General features: G+C 39.7%; 1 protein-coding gene across 7 annotated transcripts; it reads right to left on the reverse strand.

Annotated features, from left to right (window-relative positions):
- Positions 1-109: 109 nt before the first annotated feature.
- LOC126980244 (uncharacterized) lies at positions 110-21,888 on the reverse strand. 7 transcript variants are annotated; one of them, XR_007732994.1, is made up of 14 exons: positions 21,388-21,888; positions 20,211-20,478; positions 17,469-17,539; positions 12,904-13,110; positions 12,416-12,585; positions 10,742-10,839; positions 10,144-10,376; positions 9,053-9,185; positions 8,373-8,446; positions 7,958-8,152; positions 6,654-6,811; positions 5,881-5,969; positions 2,030-4,919; positions 110-1,909 (listed from the first exon to the last, which is right to left on the reverse strand). XR_007732994.1 is itself a non-coding variant. In XM_050829921.1 (13 exons), the coding sequence occupies exons 1-13, from the start codon at positions 21,490-21,492 to the stop codon at positions 2,497-2,499; spliced, it is 4,218 nt and encodes a 1,405-aa protein (XP_050685878.1). In that variant the 5' UTR covers positions 21,493-21,888; the 3' UTR covers positions 110-2,496. The 7 variants fall into 7 exon arrangements, 6 of the variants coding, with proteins under 6 accessions (XP_050685878.1, XP_050685881.1, XP_050685880.1 ...); XM_050829921.1 differs by having other exon boundaries at positions 110-4,919; positions 20,211-20,472; XM_050829924.1 differs by having other exon boundaries at positions 110-4,919; positions 20,247-20,478.
- Positions 21,889-22,777: the final 889 nt, after the last annotated feature.

Here is a 22,777-nt window from a genome sequence, read left to right on the forward strand (position 1 = left end):
GCCTGCTGAAGGGTAAATCATTCCAACATCGCTTTGACCAATATTAACTCACATGATGGTTTAGACTGTCCTCCCAAGATATGCGAAAGAATATATGGGATAGCATGTCCTGTCGCACGCTCACACACACACACACACATACACACACACACACACACAAGAGAAGAAACATATTTGCCACCAAAACCATAAACATATTTTTCTCTTTACACTATAGGAAGCTTGACTGTCCTTACAAGATATGCAAAAGAATATACAGAATAGCATGTCCTGTCACATACACACACACACACACACACACACACAAGAAAAAATATATTTGCCACCAACATCATGAACACATTTTTTTGCTTTATATTATAGGAAGCAGCTCAAAGGTATCACAAAACACACAAAGAAAAATAGCTATACATGCTTAAATACATCTATAGGAACACTTTGTACTGCCTAGAAACCAAGGCATCATAATCAAAGAGTTTAAAATCTATTTCTGCTTAACATTCTTAATATAAAAATAAGTTTCCGACCATATTGAGTGCACGCACACACACACACACACACACACAGAGTAAGGCAGTGATGGGATTATATATTGACAATTTTGTGATGCCAGAATATAGTAAGGACGGAAATATGTGTAGAAGGCAAAAATCAGGTTTAAGTAATTGTAAGTATGAGCGAGTTGCTTGCCGGGACCGTTACCAGATGTCTAAAGTCTAACCATTTTAAAAAGTCCGTTTGGGCATTCAGTTCCGCAGGTCCTTTCCTCCCCTCTGCTCTGCCACACAGTCCCAACACCAATCCCTTCCTCTCATATGTTACCTAGAGCTAACATATGAGAGGGTAAAATAGGTGTTGGGACTGTGTGGGAGAGCAAAAGGGAGGCAAGGATTTATCCAACTTTTCTTTAAAGCTTTGCACACTCCTCACCGATACTACATCCTCACTCAGTCTGTTCCAAACCTCTATATTTCTTTGCAGGAAGCTATATTTCTTTAGGTGGAGGGTCCGGTAAGACTGTGGGCCTCTCCTTGACACTAGACATTTGGTAATGGTTCCGGTGGGCAACTCGCTCATACTTACAATTACTCAAACTTGATTTTTGCCCTCTACACATATTTCCGTCCTTACTAAAGTCTAGCATTAAAATGTGTACAGTTAGGATCCTCTGACTAGACTATGGAGGTGGTGGATGGATGAGAGATTATGAAGAACAAGTTAGGTAAGGGATGAGGGATAGGAGATCATGAAGGCAAGTTAGGTGAGGAACAAAAAATAAACAAGATATCAGAGTACAAGTTAGGTGAGAAAGGTGAGAAACAAAGAAGATCTCTCCCGATATTGACCCCTCTTTCGGCTACCTCCTTGGCTTCTTTTTAGGAGCAGCGAGTAGCGGGCTTTTTTATTATTGTTTCCTTTTTTTTGTGCCCTTGTGCTGTCTCCTTCATTGTAAAAAAAAAAAAAAAAAAGTTAGGAGGTGAGAGACAAGAAATTCTGAAAACAAGTTAGATACAGGATGAACAAGATATTATGAGTACAAGTTAAGTGACGAACAAAGAAGAAATCCTGAGTACAAGTTAGATACAGGATGAACAAGACATTATGAGTACAAGTTAAGTGAGGAACAAACAAGAAATCCTGAGTACAAGTTAGATACAGGATGAACAAGACATTATGAGTACAAGTTAAGTGAGGAACAAACAAGAAATCCTGAGTACAAGTTAGGAGGTGAGAGACAAAGAACACACCATGAGTCCTACAAGTTAGATACGGGATGAACAAGATCTTATGAGTACAAGTTAATTAAGTGAGGAACAAACAAGAAATCCTGAGTACAAATTAACTTAAGTAAGCACCAAAACTTAAATTACTACCACATACCTAAGTTTGAACATTATAAAAACCACACCTATGCCCCTTTTTCCATTAAGCCTCACAAGTCCCATTAGTAATATCGTTAACTAAAGTAAATACATGCGCTCATATTACTACCATGTTTCTTTAAGTTTGAGCATTATAAAAACCACACCTATGCCCCTTTTTCCATTAGGCCCCACAAGTCCCATTAGTAATATCGTTAACTAAAGTAAATACACGCAAATTCATATTACTACCATATTTCTTTAAGTTTGAACGTTATAAAAAACTACATATCCATTCTTTTCACTGCATTTCTTTCCTCTGACTTAATCCATTCAATCCTCTCAGCGGCTATCAGTGTCTCAATCCACCTCTCCCATATACCCATTCAGTCCCTTTTTCTTCTTATTCTTTTCTCAGTTTATCCTAATCTGTCTCATTTTTCATTAGGTGCCATTGGTAATATCCCAGTCGTATAAATATTTAAATGAAGGAAAGTGGACCAGGCCAGAGCATTACTACTGGGTCAAGATGTCACGGCAGCCTCTTACAATCACTCTTACTCTCTCTCTTACTCTTACAAGCTTTTACTCTCACTCTCACTCTTCTTCTTCCTCTCGCTAGCTCTCCCTCTCACTACACACACAGCTGCTGATGCTCCAAAAGGTTGTACTTGCTGGCAAATTTCCTCCTGCACTTAAAGCACTCATACAGCGTCCCGTTCCCATTCCTGGAGCACAAGTGGGTGTGAAGGTGTTTGTTCTTGTTATTCAGAGGCTGTAGGGGCCGTGGTCTAGCACAACCGCCTTCCTTTCTCTTCCCACAGTGCCTCAAGCCAGTGATCAGTGAGGGGTCCTTAACGTGGATCTTGTAAGTCCCCCCATGAATGATATCCTTTGTTTGGTGGGGCCGTGGGTTGACCTGCTGGTGGCTCTCCTCCTCCTCTTGTCTTGGGCGTCTGTGATTCATTAGTACCATAGTTTCATGACTCGCTTGGTTAGTTTCAGTCTGGCCATAAAATTGATTGATGCTGATACCCGTAGTGGTCTCATTTCCTCCTACTCTTGGGGGTATATCCATGGCCCTACGCTGCTCACACTCCTTGATATGTGGAATGGTAGGATTTTGAGGATGGGGCAGAGTCTTAACCCCATCCACCATTCCTCCACTCTGAGTCTGAGCTTCATGACTCACTTGGTTACTTTCAATATGACCACAGAATTGCTTGATGCTAATACCCACAGTGGTCTCATTTTCCCCTAGCTCTGAGGGTACATCCACGATTCCACTCTGCTCACAATGCTTGATATGTGGAATGGCAGGCCTTTGAGGATGAAACGGAATATGAACCTCATCCACCAATCTTCCACTCACTTGGTTACTTTCAGTCTGACCATAGAATTGATTGATGCTAATACCCACAGTGGTCTCGTTGTCTCCTAGCCTTGAGGGTATATCCACAAACCCATTCTGCTCACACTCCTTAAAATGTGGAACGACAGGTTTTTGAGAATGGGATAGAGTTTGAACCACATCCACCAATCCTCCACTCTGAGCACACCCCCTTCCACCACTATGATACCTCCCATGCTGCTGTACGGTGGCATGGCTGGTCCACTGCCACCTATAGTCAATGACCTTTCTGTTCTTCAAGTGTAGATGCACGGACGTATTGCTAAAGTCTTTCCTCTTCAAGGTTCCCCGAGGTACTGCGTCTGTGATAGGATGACAATTTTTACCACTGACTTGACTAACATCACATCTGGGCTTGCCAACCTTTCTGGCATAAGGACATGAGCACTTTCTTTCCCAATGACGTGACTGAGATGAGCGGGAAGTTTTGTGAGGACCAGGAAAACCCACACGGCTGACAACACTAGACATGTCATTTTTCTTATTGTGAATGTGCTCTGGTGCCTGTGTTTCCTTAATCTTACTGTGAATGGGCTCTGGTGTTTGTGTTCCCTTCATCTTACTGTGAATGTGCTCTGGTGTCTGTGTTTCCTCTGCACTGTTTGACCTCTCAGTGCTGGTGCTAGCCTGGACCATATCATAAGAGTGTGCTAATCCACGTGACAAGTACGAAACACCACAAGATTGAGTGAGATCGCCGCTGCTACTGAGACTTAGTGAACTGATGCTGCTGTAGCCTGAGCAATGATCTCTTCCCCTATCATGCAAATATCTCTCACTCAAACGGGAGTCATCAAAATCAGTGGTTGTATTTGAAGTAGTGGAAAGCGTGCAGTTGTCCAGGTCCATAGAGTCGATAAACGGCAGATCATGGTTGACGAAATCGCTCAGAAAGTTGGAATCGGAATCCACCATAACCTGATGCCTGATTTCGGAAGTCTCCAAGCATGAGATCTTCCTGTAGTGCCGCAGTGGGTTTTGTAGGATAGGCGTTGAGGTGTTCGGGGCTTGGCTTGAATTGGTGGCTATGTCTGGCAAGCTACAATCCACTGACACACTTGTTTGTTGACGTTTACCTTCACGACATCCAGGATTACCAACACAATCAGATGGTACTTTATAGAGACTGTGACGAGGCTCATTTTCAAGGGGTGACTCAAGCAAGCTATCTCTCACAAGGCTCTTAGTGCATTCTGGAACATGGGTAGAGGTGAGAGTTTTGCTACACTGTGACTTATGCAACTTGCTTTGGGGGTTAACATTCTTGTGACTTGGATTCTTATGTACACTAGGGGACTGTTCTGTGGAAAGGCGTGTAGCTCTGGTCTTGTCTGAATAACTAGTGGAATCAACAGTTTCAGTCCTACCCTGTTTACATTCTAACTCTACATCCTTGCTAAGAACATTCCCAGCTTCTGACAGGTTTTCCTCTGAGTCCTTATGTTTGAAGTTCTCTTTGTCTTGGTTTTGCGATTCCCATTCTGTCAAGAAGCGCTTTTGTGGGAGTGACTCAGAGCCCTCCAGTGTTCTCTTTTTGCTCTTCCTCCTCCTCTTGTTCTGCCTACAGCGCTCCTGGTGTCTGGTCAGGAACTCTGGTGAAGTGAACAGCACCTGACACTCACCGCACCATCTCTTAAGTTCTGCAGCTACACCACAATTGAACGATATATTTAATACTGAGATCGTGAATGACTGTCAGGTAAACATTATATAATCAAGCTAAGAGAAGGGAACTACGAAATCCAAACTATTCATCTGATAACTCCTCGTAAAACCAATATTCTCATGAACCTATGCACTCTACAAATGAACGAATATATTTAATACTGAGATCGTGAAAGACTGTTGAGTAAGCATTTTATAATCAAGGTAAGAGAAGGGAACTACGAACTCCACACTATGCATCTGATAACTCCTCGTAAAACCAATATTCTCATGAACCTATGCACTCTACAATTGAACGAATATATTTAATACTGAGATCATGAAAGACTATCAAGTAAACATTATATAATTAACCTAAAACCTGGGAACTACGAACCCCACACTCTTCATCTAATAACATCTTGTAAAACCAATATCCTCATGAATCTACACTCCACAATTGAATGAAGATATTTAATACTGAGATCATAAGAGACTATCAAGTAAACATTATATACTCAAGCGAAAGGAAGGGGACTACGAACTCCACACTCTTCATCTGATACCTCCTCGTAAAACCAATATTCTCATGAACCTATGCACTCTACAATTGAATGAAGATATTTAACACCAAGATCATGAAAGACTGTATCAAGTAAACATCATGTAATCAACTTTTTATCATGCACTAAGAAATGGGAACTACAAAACTCACACTATTCATCTGATAACACCTCGTAAAACCAATACTCTCATGATCCTATACTCCACAACTGAACTAAGATATTTAATACTGAGATCATGAAAAACTATTTCAAGTAAATATTATATAATCAATCTTTTATCATGCACTAAGAGATGGGAACCACAAAATTCACACTATTCATCTGATAACACCTCGTAAAACCAATACTCTCATGAACCTACATTTGCAATATAGAATCTCTCGCCCCAATAGCTTACCCTTCAGCTGTGGTTTAAAGAAGTCCTTCATGGATATGCCCAGCCAGTTGCCGTAAGCTGCTCCATACCACACCATGAGCTCGGTATCCCTGGTGGCGAAAAAAATGATTAGTACGTACTATAGACATGTTATAATTTACAGTACTTGGCATTTTTCTTCCATGCTGGTGTAAAAATAATTATAAAAATGATCACTACATATAATTTACAAAAGTCATCATTTTCTTCCTTAAAGCTGAAAAAGTAATGATGAAAATGATTCCTACTTATTATAATTTTCAGAACTCATCATTTTTCTTCCATGCAGGTGAAAAAATACTGATAAAATAAATGCTACACATTATAATTTTCAGAACTCATCATTTTCTTCCATGCAGGTGAAAAAATACTGATAAAAATGATTACTACACATTATAATTTTCAGAACTCATCATTTTCTTCCATGCAGGTGAAAAAATACTGATAAAAATGATTACTATACATTATAATTTTCAGAACTCATCATTTTCTTCCATGCAGGTGAAAAAATAATTATAAAAATGATCACTACATATAATTTACAATACTCATCATTTCCTTCCAAGCAGGTTAATAAATACTGATAAAAATGATCACTACGCATTATAATTTTCAGAACTCATTATTTTTCTTCCATGCAGGTGACTAAATACTGATAAAAATGATTCCTACACATAATAATTCTCAATACTCATCATTTCTTACACAGCCGAAAAAATAATCGTCAAATGTATGGAATAACACCCAACACCAACCTCTCAATATCCATGTTGGTGACGTAGAATATCTCGTTTTGGATCTGCATGGCGATCAGGTTCCTCTCCACGTAGTTCCTGGCGCAGTTGATGTAGCGAACCCAGTTGCTGGAGGAGGTTTCTTCAGCGTCTATTTCTATGTCTGGACGCCCACGGACCTGAGGCAAACCAGAGAGTGTGATAGAGAGCAGTCAATTTCGGCAGGTAGATAATACAGTGTTCATCATTGGGGATCTATTTCTATCTCTGGCTGCCCACGGACCTGAGGCAAACCAGAGAGTGCGATAGAGAGCAGTCAATTTCGGCAGGTAGATAATACAGTGTTCATCATTGGGGATCTATTTCCATGTCTGGATGCCCACGGACCTGAGGCAAACCAGAGAGTATGAGAGAGAGTAGTCATTGGGGGCAAGCAGATAGTACGGTGTTCATCATTGGGCATCTATTTCCATGTCTGGCTGCCCATGGACTTAACCCAAATCAGAGAGAGTGAGAGAAAGCAGATATTGGTGGCAGACAGATGATACAGTGTTAACCCCTTGACTGTGGATTTCCTACAAGAAGACATCACCAAGCTACAGGAATGGAGCAAAAAGTGGCTGCTACAATTCAATGAAGAAAAATGTAAAGTCCTGCACCTTGGGAGGGGATATCCTGCACACCAATACCACATGGGAAACACTCCACTATCCACCACAGAGCCAGAGAAAGACCTGGGAGTATATGTTATCAGGCTGCCAGTGAAGGGATATCCAGCATACTAATACCACATGGGAAACACTCCACTATCCATCACAGAGGCAGAGAAAGACCTGGGAGTATATGTTACCAGGCTACCAGTGAAGGGATATCCAGCACACCAATACCACATGGGAAACACTCCACTATCCACCACAGAGGCAGAGAAAGACCTGGGAGTGTATGTTACCAGGCTACCAGTGAAGGGATATCCAGCATACCAATGCCACATGGGAAACACTCCACTATCCACCACAGAGCCAGAGAAAGACCTGGGAGTGTATGTTACCAGGCTACCAGTGAAGGGATATCCAGCGTACCAATGCCACATGGGAAACACTCCACTATCCACCACAGATGCAGAGAAAGATCTGGGAGTGTATGTTACCAGGCTACCAGTGAAGGGATATCCAGCACACCAATACCACATGGGAAACACTCCACTATCCACCACAGAGGCAGAGAAAGATCTGGGAGTGTATGTTACCAGGCTACCAGTGAAGGCCAAATCCGTGCCAATCGCAGCGGACGGGTTAAGGATATGATAGGCTGTACGGGCACCTCACCTCCCAGCTGTAGCCTGACATCCTCCCAGTCTTCCTCATGACGCGGCCTTCACACGGCCCAAACACCAGGCCCCGGGGCAAGGTGGCGCCGGTCCACACCCCCTCCCCGGCCTCCTCGATCTTGGACTTGGCAATGTACAGGGGCCAGGGGGCGGTCAGCTGGGCACGGTTCTCAACACTCCCGTCACGGACAACCTGGGTATAAAGTGAATCCCTGTTGTTGTTGTTTTTTCAGCAAAGGAGACTCAAGGGAAACAAAAAGAGTGCAGAGAAAAAAAAAAGCCCGCTACTCACAGCTCCCATAGACAAAAGTAAAGAGTGGCCAAAAGAGGTCAATTTTGGTTGATAATTTCATTCTAATAAGCTTTAATCCATCAACCCTCTCGCATAATTAAATACTAAATAATAAACTTACAGGGTTATCGAGGATCAGTGTCATGGGGTGCTTGGGGCAGAGGCCGGCGTAGGTCTTCTTGCAGTTCACACAGTCTGTGGGAGAAAAATCTTTAATTCCAAACTTAAAATATTAGTTGTATGGACTATTTAGCGTACACATCTATACATATGAAATACACTATGTTGACATCATCAGTAATACTCAACCTGTCCATGGCAAATTGATGATATTTTCTGACAGGCAGTTATTAGCTAAACTCAGTATGCTTTTATTTAACACAAGGATTTTTAACCTGGTAGCAGCGACGAGCCAAATTTGTGGCTTTACCATGTAGCAGCAACAGGCCAAATTTGTGGCTTTACCATGTAGCAGCAACAGGCCAAATTTGTGGCTTTACCATGTAGCAGCAACAGGCCAAATTTGTGGCTTTACCGTGTAGCAGCGACGGGCCAAATTTGTGCCATGATATAACCCCCCCAAAATAGATGATGCATAATCTGATCACAAATGCTTTGATATAATATGAAACGGTTTGTGTGAGTGATGATTTTTACTGATTTTTCTCGCTAAAAGGGACCATTAAGAAACATGATCCCCACTGCTATCGGGTTAATGTTTCCCTAACTTATATTACGTGAATACCTGCAACAACTCCTACCCAAGTCCTGTGCACCACCTTACTCAGCTGCGTGACTTACATGCATGATTATACTTGCAGTTAAATTTCTGGTTGAACCTAACACTGGGAAGGTAAGGAGTTTTATCCACACTAACTTCAGAGCTCTTCTCCTTAATCAGCCTTTTATTGTTTCCAGGGCTTACATACACCACCTGCAAACAAGTGACCAAGAGGGATTACATTGCATAACACAAGCAGTCACGAACATAACAAGACTACTGACAAGACATTTTATAAGCAACAGAAGCAAAGGAACATTATCTATTTTTGTTTTTACTGTACAGGAATTCTCTGTCTCGCCTCCCCTTCTTATGTCGCTCTTTTTTCCCTCCCTCTTTATCCCCTTCTTCTTTCCTTCCTTCCCTCCCTCCCTTCCTTCCCTTCCTCTCTCCCTATACATTCATCCTCTTTCATCTATATGCAGCTCAGGAGGCAAAAATAAATAAAAACAATGAAAGTCTACTACCACAATATTGCATAACACAAAGTCACAAACAAAACAAGACATTTTATAAGCAACAGGAGCAAAGAAACATCATTTATTTTTGTTTTTACGGTAAAGGAAGCAACACACGGGGCAAATATAACTAAACAATGAAGGTCTACTACCACTGCTCCAGTATTGCATAACACAAAGTCACAAACAAAACAAGACATTTTATAAGCAACAGGAGCAAAGAAACATCATTTATTTTTGTTTTTACGGTAGGGGATCGCAGCTCACGGGGCAAAAATAAATAAAAACAATGAAAATCTTCCACCACTGCTCCACTATAAGCAAGTAGAGTGGCCAAAAGATAGGTCAATTTCAGATGGCGATGGACCACGTGCTGTAACAATGCATGGCGCTATGGCCGAGGAAACACAAAGGGTCGTATAATAAGACATTTCGTCACCCAAGAACACATATTTGACAAGGCTTTCGTAGGAGTTGTGGGCAGTTCAAGAAGTAGTTTTATGACACTGGTGGTAGTCTGAGCCTTCTTCTGTACCATGAAACTAAAGAAACACTCATTAGAACCCGACTGACCCCCTCTTTGACCTTTAGAAATAGCTGATGTGAGAAGCGAAAGTGACTTGTAATACCGACAAAATAGCCTTCCACATTACCCTGACGTTGTGGTCCTTCTCGGGTTCCAGCCTGGCGGGGAGGAACAGGTGCTGAAGGGATGACTGTGGCTTGCTGAGCTGCACATTGGCCTTGCTGGATAGTCTCCCCCCATCAGACTGCACGCTGGTCCGAGTGCTAACCTTTGCACCAGTTCGTTCGTCAGTCTTGGGGTGGAACGACTCCGTTGGCTCCTCGGGACATGATGGGAGTTCTGTCAGTGAGGAAAGTCCACCTAGAAGATTCACAAGATGACACACATTGATTTCTTGATATTTAAAGTCAGTTTCTACTATTTATATAAGTTCTCATGACTCGTTTTCTCCTGCCACAAGTGCTAACAGAAGAAGACGAAGAAGAAGAAGAAGAAGAAGAAGAAGAAGAAGAAGTACTGGTGTGTCATATTCCAGACAGACAGACAGACAGCTATCCCTCATCACGAAAAAGGGTCCCTGCTCTGTCTGACTGTCTGTTTGGCCATGTACACACACCAGCCAGCAAACGCACACACACACACACACACACACACACACACACATGCACACACACCTCCTGTCCTCTCTCTCTCTCTCTCTCCCTGATGTGTAAAACAGTGATTACCTTGGGCGTGAGGTGAGGAGATCATGGTGCTGGAGAGGGTCAGTATCCCCAGTTCTCGGCCGTACTCATCCCCGTACCACACAAGCAGCTCGGAATTGCTGGAAATAAAACTTTTGGACTCATTTCTGCACCAAGTAACACTACAATGCTAATAAATAAATATGTTACCTCTAGTTCCATAGCAAGCATTTTTTATTTTTTATTTTATTTATTTTTTTTTTTTTTACGTCTACGCCAATAGCGCCAGTAGGCTTGCTTGAGGGGCCTGGATGGTGTTCGGTCCCAGCCCGTCATGGCGCAGGCAAGTGTTTATAGTGGCGCCATCTTCTCCCAAGCATGAAACCCAGAGCATAAAAAAATCCAATAAAAAACTAAAGAAAAAAATGGCTATCCACTCAGTCTGCCCATATGAAGGAGAAATGTATATTCCAGACATTGTTTTCAGGATCCGTGGCTCCATTTTGAGGAGAAGCATGTTACGGGGATACTCTTAACCCAGTAGCAGCAGGGATCATGTTTCTTAAAGGCCTTGGTCTAAGCAAGAAAAATGAGCAAAAACTCACACAAACCATTTCATAATATATATCAAAGCATTTGTGATCAGTTCATGCATCATCTATTTTGGAAGGTTTATATCATGGCACAAATTTGGCCCGTCGCTGGTACACAGTAAAGACACAAATTTGGCCCGTCGCTGGTACACAGTAAAGACACAAATTTGGCCCCTCGCTGGTACACAGTAAAGACACAAATTTGGCCCGTCGCTGGTACACAGTAAAGACACAAATTTGGCCCGTCACTGGTACACAGTAAAGACACAAATTTGGCCCATTGCTGGTACACAGTAAAGACACAAATTTGGCCCCTCGCTGCTACATGGTAAAGACACAAATTTGGCCCGTCGCTGCTACACGGTAAGACACAAATTTGGCCCCTCGCTGCTACACGGTAAGACACAAATTTGGCCCCTCGCTGCTACACGGTAAGACACAAATTTGGCCCCTCGCTGCTACATGGTAAAGACACAAATTTGGCCCCTCGCTGCTACACGGTAAAGACACAGATTTGGCCCCTCGCTGCTACACGGTAAGACACAAATTTGGCCCCTCGCTGCTACACGGTAAAGACACAAATTTGGCCCCTCGCTGCTACACGGTAAAGACACAAATTTGGCCCCTCGCTGCTACACGGTAAAGACACAAATTTGGCCCCTCGCTGCTACACGGTAAAGACACAAATTTGGCCCCTCGCTGCTACACGGTAAGACACAAATTTGGCCCGTCGCTGCTACCAGGTTAATTTCTGTTTTCCCCTCGCCCCCCCCCCCTTTTTTTTTACAGGAAAGGAAGCAGTTCAAGGGCAACAAAAAAAGTGTAAAGAAAAAACCCACTAAACGCTGCTCCCAGAAAAAGATAAGAGTAAAGAGCGGCCGTCTTCTATGCTGTTACATAAATAATAAAAGGTATGGAGCCATGGGAGGAGGGTATCAGGACGTCCACCTCTCCTCCCGAAATTGACCCCTCATTCAGCCACCTCTTTGGATTCTTATTAGGAGCAGCGAGTAGTGGGTTCTTTTTTAATTATTGTTTCCTTTTTTTGTGCCCTTGAGCTGTCTCCTTTGTTGTAAAAAAAAAAAAGAAAGAAAAAAGAACGATATGATTTCAACCTCATTACCCGTCAATCTCCCTCAGAGTGCTGTAGTACACTTCCCTCTCGTACTGGAAGGCCTCAAGGTTCATCTCTGCAGTGTTCCGAGCACAGTTAACGTAGCGCAGCCAGTTGCTTATGGACTTGTCAACGCTGTCCACGTACACTCTCCTCTTCTTATGGGAATTCAACTGCAGCTACAAAAAAGCAAAGAAGTCTCAGAAAAATCATAACACATATTTTGAAGCTCTCCAATTTATGAGCATGCAAGATAGTATAGAAATGAGGCAGAGAATGAGATATAAATTAATGGAAGTAAATCTCATGCATAAGAACTCATTTCCCATACAAGCAGCAAGTTAAAAAATCATGCTTTGAAGAATGAAACAAAAAATTAAGCAAAGAAGTGACAGTAAGGAGACAGGTTCAGGAATGGATCACATACCCTTCCACAAACCACTTAAATACTGAAAAAAATGAATAAGAAGCCATGACTTAACCACATCAAGACTTACGTGCCAGGCATAACCAGAGTCCGCTACCTTGGAATTTTGGTTGACTTTGAGAATCTTCCCCTCGTAAGGCCCGAACACGAGACCCCTGGGCAGCTTGGCAGAGGTCCACACCCCTTCCCCCGCCCCTGGTATCTTGGACTTGGCGACATAGAGGGGCCAGGGGGCGGTCAGTCGGGCTCGCTCCTCCACGCTGCCGTCACGCACAACCTTGTAAATAGGGACACAAATTAAGAGGCATGAAATACAACCCGAAATACAATGGAATGGATATATTAAGGAGACGGTTTAAGTAAATTCCAGCTTATTTATATATGGGAAACAACAAATATAACCCAAAATAGACAATTAGAATACAGCTTTTGTACATTCCAGCTTACTTATTAATGGGAAACAACAAATATAGCTCACAATGCAATATGGAATGAATACAGCAATACAGTTTTCGTACATTTCAGCTTACTTATAAATGGAATTATATCAAATTTGGATACTGGTTTCATTCTGCATTCGTCTAAAGGTCAGTGAACGAAAGCCACTCAGAGATGGAATAAATGTCACCTCTCTGTTGAATAAATGTTACCTCTCTGTTGAATAAATGTTGCCTCTCTGTTGAATAAATGTTACCTCTCTGTTGAATAAATGTTGCCTCTCTGTTGAATAAATGTTACCTCTCTGTTGAATAAATGTTGCCTCTCTGTTGAATAAATGTCACCTCTCTGTTGAATAAATGTTGCCTCTCTGTTGAATAAATGTTACCTCTCTGTTGATTAAATGTTGCCTCTCTGTTGAATAAATGTCACCTCTCTGTTGAATAAATGTTGCCTCTCTGTTGAATAAATGTCACCTCTCTGTTGAATAAATGTTACCTCTCTGTTGAATAAATGTTGCCTCTCTGTTGAATAAATGTCACCTCTCTGTTGAATAAATGTTGCCTCTCTGTTGAATAAATGTTACCTCTCTGTTGAATAAATGTTACCTCTCTGTTAAATAAATGTCACCTCTCTGTTGAATAAATGTTGCCTCTCTGTTGAATAAATGTTGCCTCTCTGTTGAATAAATGTTGCCTCTCTGTTCAATAAATGTCATCTCTCTGTTGAATAAATGTTGCCTCTCTGTTGAATAAATGTCACCTCTCTGTTGAATAAATGTTGCCTCTGTTGAATAAATGTTACCTCTCTGTTGAATAAATGTTACCTCTCTGTTGAATAAATGTTACCTCTCTGTTGAATAAATGTTGCCTCTGTTGAATAAATGTCACCTCTCTGTTGAATAAATGTTAACTCTCTGTTGAATAAATGTCACCTCTCTGTTGAATAAATGTCATCTCTCTGTTGAATAAATGTTATCTCTCTGTTGAATAAATGTCACCTCTCTGTTGAGTAAATGTCACCTCTCTGTTGAATGAATGTTACCTCTCTGTTGAATAAATGTTACCTCTCTGTTGAATAAATGTTACCTCTCTGTTGAATAAATGTTACCTCTGTTGAATAAATGTCACTTCTCTGTTGAATAAATGTTACCTCTCTGTTGAATAAATGTTATCTCTCTGTTGAATAAATGTTACCTCTGTTGAATAAATGTTACCTCTCTGTTGAATAAATGTTACCTCTCTGTTGAATAAATGTTACCTCTCTGTTGAATAAATGTTGCCTCTCTGTTGAGTAAATGTCACCTCTCTGTTGAATGAATGTTACCTCTCTGTTGAATAAATGTTACCTCTCTGTTGAATAAATGTTACCTCTCTGTTGAATAAATGTTACCTCTGTTGAATAAATGTCACCTCTCTGTTGAATAAATGTTACCTCTCTGTTGAATAAATGTTACCTCTCTGTTGAATAAATGTTACCTCTCTGTTGAATAAATGTCACCTCTCTGTTGAATAAATGTTACCTCTCTGTTGAATAAATGTTACCTCTCTGTTGAATAAATGTTACCTCTCTGTTGAATAAATGTTGCCTCTCTGTTGAATAAATGTTACCTCTCTGTTGAATAAATGTTGCCTCTCTGTTGAATAAATGTCACCTCTCTGTTGAATAAATGTTACCTCTCTGTTGAATAAACGTTACCTCTCTGTTGAATAAATGTTACCTCTCTGTTGAATAAATGTTACCTCTCTGTTGAATAAATGTTACCTCTCTGTTGAATAAATGTTACCTCTCTGTTGAATAAATGTCACCTCTCTGTTGAATAAATGTTACCTCTCTGTTGAATAAATGTTGCCTCTCTGTTGAATAAATGTCACCTCTCTGTTGAATAAATGTTGCCTCTCTGTTGAATAAATGTTACCTCTGTTGAATAAATGTCAACTCTCTTTTGAATAAATGTCACCTCTCTGTTGAATAACTGTTGACTCTGTTGAATAAATGTTACCTCTCTGTTGAATAAATGTTACCTCTCTGTTGAATAAATGTCATCTCTCTGTTGAATAAATGTTGCCTCTCTGTTGAATAAATGTTACCTCTCTGTTGAATAAATGTTACCTCTCTGTTGAATAAATGTCATCTCTCTGTTGAATAAATGTTGCCTCTCTGTTGAATAAATGTTACCTCTCTGTTGAATAAATGTTACCTCTCTGTTGAATAAATGTTACCTCTCTGTTGAATAAATGTTACCTCTCTGTTGAATAAATGTTACCTCTCTGTTGAATAAATGTTGCCTCTGTTGAATAAATGTCACCTCTCTGTTGAATAAATGTTAACTCTCTGTTGAATAAATGTCACCTCTCTGTTGAATAAATGTCATTGCTCTGTTGAATAAATGTTATCTCTCTGTTGAATAAATGTCACCTCTCTGTTGAATAAATGTTACCTCTCTGTTGAATAAATGTCACCTCTCTGTTGAATAAATGTTACCTCTCTGTTGAATAAATGTTGCCTCTCTGTTGAATAAATGTCACCTCTCTGTTGAATAAATGTTACCTCTCTGTTGAATAAATGTCACCTCTCTGTTGAATAAATGTCACCTCTCTGTTGAATAAATGTCACCTCTCTGTTGAATAAATGTTGCCTCTGTTGAATAAATGTTACCTCTCTGTTGAATAAATGTTACCTCTCTGTTGAATAAATGTCATCTCTCTGTTGAATAAATGTTGCCTCTCTGTTGAATAAATGTTACCTCTCTGTTGAATAAATGTTACCTCTCTGTTGAATAAATGTCATCTCTCTGTTGAATAAATGTTGCCTCTCTGTTGAATAAATGTTACCTCTCTGTTGAATAAATGTTACCTCTCTGTTGAATAAATGTTACCTCTGTTGAATAAATGTCACCTCTCTGTTGAATAAATGTTAACTCTCTGTTGAATAAATGTTGCCTCTGTTGAATAAATGTCACCTCTCTGTTGAATAAATGTTAACTCTCTGTTGAATAAATGTCACCTCTCTGTTGAATAAATGTCATTGCTCTGTTGAATAAATGTTATCTCTCTGTTGAATAAATGTCACCTCTCTGTTGAATAAATGTTACCTCTCTGTTGAATAAATGTTGCCTCTCTGTTGAACAAATGTCACCTAGCTCTCTGTTGAATAAATGTTATCTCTCTGTTGAATAAATGTTATCTCTCTGTTGAATAAATGTTACCTCTGTTGAATAAATGTTATCTCTCTGTTGAATAAATGTTATCTCTCTGTTGAATAAATGTTACCTCTCTGTTGAATAAATGTTACCTCTGTTGAATAAATGTTATCTGTTGAATAAATGTTACCTCTCTGTTGAATAAATGTCACCTCTGTTGAATAAATATCATCTCTCTGTTGAATAAATGTTACCTCTCTGTTGAATAAATGTTACCTCTGTTGAATAAATGTTATCTCTCTGTTGAATAAATGTTACCTCTCTGTTGAATAAATGTCACCTCTCTGTTGAATAAATGTCACCTCTCTGTTGAATAAATGTTACCTCTCTGTTGAATAAATGTTGCCTCTCTGTTGAATAAATGTCACCTCTCTGTTGAATCAATGTTACCTCTCTTGAATAAATGTTGCCTCTCTGTTGAATAAATGTCACCTCTCTGTTGAATAAACGTTATCTCTCTGTTGAATAAATGTCACCTCTGTTGAATAAATGTTACCTCTCTGTTGAATAAATGTTATCTCTCTGTTGAATAAATGTCACCTCTGTTGAATAAATGTCACCTCTCTGTTGAATAAATGTTATCTCTCTGTTGAATAAATGTCACCTCTCTGTTGAATAAATGTTATCTCTCTGTTGAATAAATGTTATCTCTCTGTTGAATAAATGTCACCTCTCTGTTGAATAAATGTCACCTCTCTGTTGAATAAATGTCACCTCTGTTGAATAAATGTCACCTCTCTGTTGAATAAATGTTATCTCTCTGTTGAATAAATGTCACCTCTGTTGAATAAATGTCACCTCTGTTGAATAAATGTTATCTCTCTGTTGAATAAATGTCACCTCTGTTGAATAAATGTTACCTCTCTGTTGAATAAATGTTATGTCTCTGTTGAATAAATGTCACCTCTGTTGAATAAATGTTACCTCTCTGTTGAATAAATGTTATGTCACTGTTGAATAAATGTCACCTCTGTTGAATAAATGTTACCACTTACCTCTCTGTTGATGACGAGTTTGTAGTGAAGAGAACAGATGCCAAAGAAGTGTTTCTGGCACTGGTTGCAGTCTGAAAGTAACAACCATACATATATTCCATAAATAACCTGTATGTTCAACTAGGTAAATACTCATATATACATACACCCATATAATATAGACTGTATCATTGCAGGGGGGGGGGGGGGGCAGGTGTTTACAGCAAAGGAGACAGATCAAGAGCTTAAAATAAAAACAATAATGAAAAAAAAAGCCCACTACTTACTGCCCCTAAAAAGATTGGAGAGGAGTGGGTGAAAGAGAAGTCAATTTCGGGAGGAGAGGTCATCATCATTCATTCATCATCAAAAAAAGCCCACTACTTATTGCCCCTAAAAAGATTGGAGAGGAGTGGCTGAAAGAGAACTCAATTTCGAGAGGAGAGGTGTCCTGAGTAAAATATCTAGATTTCCTACCCTTCCTTAATACATTATAGTCTGTTAACCTGAGCTACATCTCCTAGCACTGGCATGAGAGTGAGTATAAAGCATCATCTCAATGGAAAGATTATATACAAGTGAATATTCCCAGTAGTAAAATATTACCTATCTAGATTTCTCACCCTTCCTTATTACACTATAGTCTGTTAACCTGAGCTACATCTCCTAACAGTGACATGGAGAGTGAGTATAAAGCATCATCTCAATGGAAAGATTATATACAAGTGAATATTCCCAGTAGTAAAATATTACCTATCTAGATTTCTAACCCTTCCTTATTACACTATAGTCTGTTAACCTGAGCTACATCTCCTAACAGTGACATGGAGAGTGAGTATAATGCATCATCTCAATGGAAAGATTATATACAAGTGAATATTCCCAGTAGTAAAATATTATCTAGATTTCTAACCCTTCCTTATTGCACTAGTCTGTTAACCTGAGCTACATCTCCTAACAGTGACATGGAGAGAGAGTATAAAGCATCATCTCAATGGAAAGATTATATACAAGTGAATATTCCCAGTAGTAAAATATTATCTAGATTTCTAACCCTTCCTTATTACACTAGTCTGTTAACCTGAGCTACATCTCCTAGCACTGGCATGAGAGTGAGTATAAAGCCTCATCTCAATGGAAAGATTACGGTATATACAAGTGAATATTTAATAATAGAATTTTTAAGCAAGATTATTGATGCAAACTCTTGAAACTCACTTGCCTCCTTTGACATACATACTATTTTCACACCTAAAGTATTATAATCAATAGGAAAGAACTACAGTATATGCGAACTATAATACTCCAAGTGGTAGTAATTTTGGGAGATTTTTAAGCCAGATTATTGATGCAAACTCTTGGAACTCACTTGCCTCCTTTGACATATATACATACTATTTTCACACCTAAAGTATTAAAATCTACTGGAAAGAACTACAGTATATGCAAACTATAATACTCCAAGTGGTAGTAATTTTGGGTGATTTTTAAGCCAGATTATTGATGCAAACTCTTGAAACTTACTTGCCTCCTTTGACATACATACTATTTTCACACCTAAAGTATTATAATCTACAGGAAAGAACTACAGTATATGCAAACTATAATACTCCAAGTGGAAGTAATTTTGGGAGATTTTTTAGCCAGATTATTGATGCAAACTCTTGAAACTCACTTGCCTCCTTTGACATATATACGTACTATTTTCACACCTAAAGTATTAAAATCTACTGGAAAGAACTACAGTATATGCAAACGATAATACTCCAAGTGGAAGCAATTTTGGGAGATTTTTAGGTAGATTATTGATGCAAACTCTTGAAACTCACTTGCCTCCTTTGATATATATACTGTTTTCACACCTAAAGTACAGGAAAGAACTACAGTACGTACATGCAAACTAATACTCCAAGTAGTAGTAATTTTGGGAGATTTTTTAGCCAGAATATTGATGCAAACTCTTGAAACTCCCTTGCTTTCTTTGACATATATACTGTTTTCACATCTAAAGTATTATCATCTACTCGATGGAACTATACGCATATGCAAACTAACACTCGGAATGCAAAGTCATAAAATAGATTTGCTTCATATAACCTGCCCTATTTTCCCACTTAAGGCTTTATCATCTACAGGAAAGGACTCTATGCAAACCAATATCCCCAACAGTAGTAAATTTTAGAGTATTTTTTAGCCAGATTATTGATGCAAACTCTTGAAACTCACTTGCCTCCTTTGACATATATACTGTTTTCACACCTAAAGTATTATCATCAAAAAGAAAGAACTACAGTATATGCAAACTATAGTACTCCAAGTGGTAGTAATTTTTGGAGATTTTTAGGCAGATGTCTGATGCAAACTCATAACATAGATTTGCTTCATATAACCTGCCCTATTTTCCCCAACAGTAGTAAATTTTAGAGTTTTTCGGGCCAGACTACTGATGCAAACTCTTGAAACTCATTTGCCTCCTTTGACATATATACTGTTTTCACACCTAAAGTATTACCATCTACAGGAAAGAGCTACAGTATATGCAAACTAGTACTCCAAGTGGTAGTAATTTTTGGAGATTTTTAGACAGATGTCTGATGCAAACTCATAACATAAATTTGCTTCATATAACCTGCACTATTTTCCCACCTAAGGGCTCTATGCAAACCAATATCCCCGACAGTAGTAAAGAGTTTTTTGGCCAGACTACTGATGCAAACTCATAAAACAGCCTTTCCTCATTAAACTGCATCACTGTTATCTCACCCACAGCTTCTTCGACTACAGGAAGGGAAGTCTTACATGTAACGTCCTCCCGGTAGAGAAGATCCGTGCCCGTGTAGGGGGAGAGCGCCCACGCCCGCAGGTTATAGTTACACTTGGTGCGCTCTGCCTGAAGACGGTTTACCATCTTCTCCTTTTTCTTCCTTATCTTTTGTCTGGCGGCAGCATCCTTCTTCGCTGACTTACACTGGTTCCTGAGGCGCTGCGGGATGATGGCCACTTCATCGGAGGCCTTCTGTATCACCTGGAACTGATGTTTGTATTTTATTTTTTTTCTGTAATGTTAACCCGGTATATAGCAGCGATGGGCCAAATATGTGGCTTTACCTTGTACCAGCGATGTGAAAAATTTGTGGCTTTAACATGTACCAGCGACGGGCCAAATTTGTGGCTTTACCTTGTACCAGCGACGGGCCAAATTTGTGGCTTTACCGTGTACCAGTGAATCAGTGATGGGCCAAATTTGTGGCTTTACCGTGTACCAACGATGGGCCAAATTTGTGGCTTTACCATGTACCAGCGATGGGCCAAATTTCTCCCATGATATAAACGCCCCAAAAATAGATGATGCATAAACTGATCACAAATGCATTTATATTTTATGAAATGGTTTGCGTAAGTGATAATTTTTTCTCATTTTTCTCGCTTAGAGGGGCCTTTGAGAAACATGATCCCCGCAGCCACCTTGTTAAGTTTTAAAGCAAGTAGCTTCATATATATGCTTATAGTGCTAAAGATATATAATGCAACCTCCCAGACCATTCAGAATCACTGTGAACACGAAAACTGGCAACAGGAGCAACTGGAGTTTGACAAAAGCAATGAATCTTAACTAAATGAAGCCCCGATAAAATTATAGTAACTGCAGACTGGTTTTTGGACGCTCATATATCTTATCATGCAGAAACTGTGGCTATTGAACATACTCTAACAATACGAGTTCATAGCCGAGTAACATAAATAAAATCGGTGAGACTAGAGATTTACCAAGGCAATGACTAACTAAATGAAGCCCCCTGGACGCTATGCCCGACAAAAATTAAGCAAAATGAAGCAATGAACCTAACTAAACGATGCTTCACGGCCGTCAAGAGTAACTGTAGTATGTTTTATCGGTTCTTATATATATTACCATGCGGAAACTGTCTATTAAACGTACCCTGACTGTCCCGGCCTTGCTTCTACAGAGAGTGACGAGAGACCAAAGATAAAGCACCTCCTCTTGGGATGCGCTGAGGCGGGATGACAGGTGCTTTTTCCCCATTCCTGCTGTGCTGTGAGGTGTTTACAATCATTCAATATTTTCCTGAAGCCATTAACTGTTTATCTTCCAACCAGCAGCGTCCCACAAGCCACAGGGAGATAGTTATGGGGAAAAAGGATGAAAAAATGGCAGCTCGCTGGTTCGGTTGGCAGCCACGTGAAGCCTCGATCATCTGGTTGCTATCATAACAAAGTACTATTTCTATCTAGTTACACCTTCCCTTTGGTTAATATGCAGGAAGAAATAATAGTACTTAGAATTTATGGAGGAAAAGTGAATATGAAACCTAATTGCATGTTTGGAAATGGTGAAAAACAGGACGCGGTTATCATATTTTATCTAATATGTGGTTAAGTATTCCTTCCCTTTGGTTAATATGCAGGAAGAAATAATAGTACTTAGAATTTATAGAGAAAAAAGGAAAATAAAGCCTAATTGCGTCTTTGGAAATGGTGTAAAACAGGACGAGGTTATCATATTTTATCTGTTATGGTTAAGTATTCCTCCACTTTAGTCAATCTGCAGAGAAAAATGATAATACTCAGAATTTATAGAGCAAAGAGAACAATAAAGCAATAGAAAAAATAAAATAAAAACATAACCGCGTACGTGTGGGAATGTGTACGTCACACATACAGGAAGGTATCATATATATCGCCAGTTACTCGTTTTTTTTCTTCAGTCTGCAGAAAAAATAATACAATTAAAGAGAGCAAAAAATATATATTCTAATAGTTTTGTTTGACTTTGCTATAAAAATTCTAATGTGAAATGGGGGTGATGAATCATATAGAAACATTCTTGGTGGGAAACTAGAAATGAAGGGAAAGAAATAATTAAAGGATACAAAAGAAGAAAGCTCAAGGCACTCAAGACCTCTCTAGAAGAAGAAAAGATGAAAAGGAGGAGAAGCGCATAGCAAGATGGCCGCGAAATCTCCTCTTGTGAAATGGGGGTGATGATCGAGCCATATGAAAACATTGTTGGTGGAAAACTGGGAAAGAAGGGAGAAAAAATGATTAAAAGATACAAAAGAAGAAAGCTTAAAGCACTCAAGACCTCTTATTGAAGAAAAGAGGAACAGGAGGAGGAGAAGGACATAGCAAGATGACCGGCAAGCCTCCTCAGCCCGGTGACAGACGAAGCCCTCTACCTGGTCTGAGTCTGAGGTCGTGCATGTGATACTGACTGGTGTGTGGGAGGTACCGGAGAGAAAGGACGGAGATGATGAGGGTGGCACTGAGTGAGATGGGCTGGGATGTGAATGGGAGGATTGCAAGAACAG

The sequence above is a fragment of the Eriocheir sinensis genome, chromosome 44 (genome assembly GCF_024679095.1).
Source record: "Eriocheir sinensis breed Jianghai 21 chromosome 44, ASM2467909v1, whole genome shotgun sequence".
In the NCBI taxonomy this organism is placed as follows: domain Eukaryota; kingdom Metazoa; phylum Arthropoda; class Malacostraca; order Decapoda; family Varunidae; genus Eriocheir; species Eriocheir sinensis.

Bases quoted from the DNA above. Each gene is read 5' to 3' on its own strand.
- LOC126980244 (XM_050829920.1), bottom strand. From the start codon at position 21,492: ATGGGGAAAAAGCACCTGTCATCCCGCCTCAGCGCATCCCAAGAGGAG. The intron at 8,447-9,052 runs GTAAGTCACGCA...TTTCTCCCACAG, and splicing joins CTGCAAGTATAATCATGCAT to ACTGTGTGAACTGCAAGAAG. The intron at 8,153-8,372 runs GTAAGTTTATTA...CTTTATACCCAG, and splicing joins CACTGATCCTCGATAACCCT to GTTGTCCGTGACGGGAGTGT.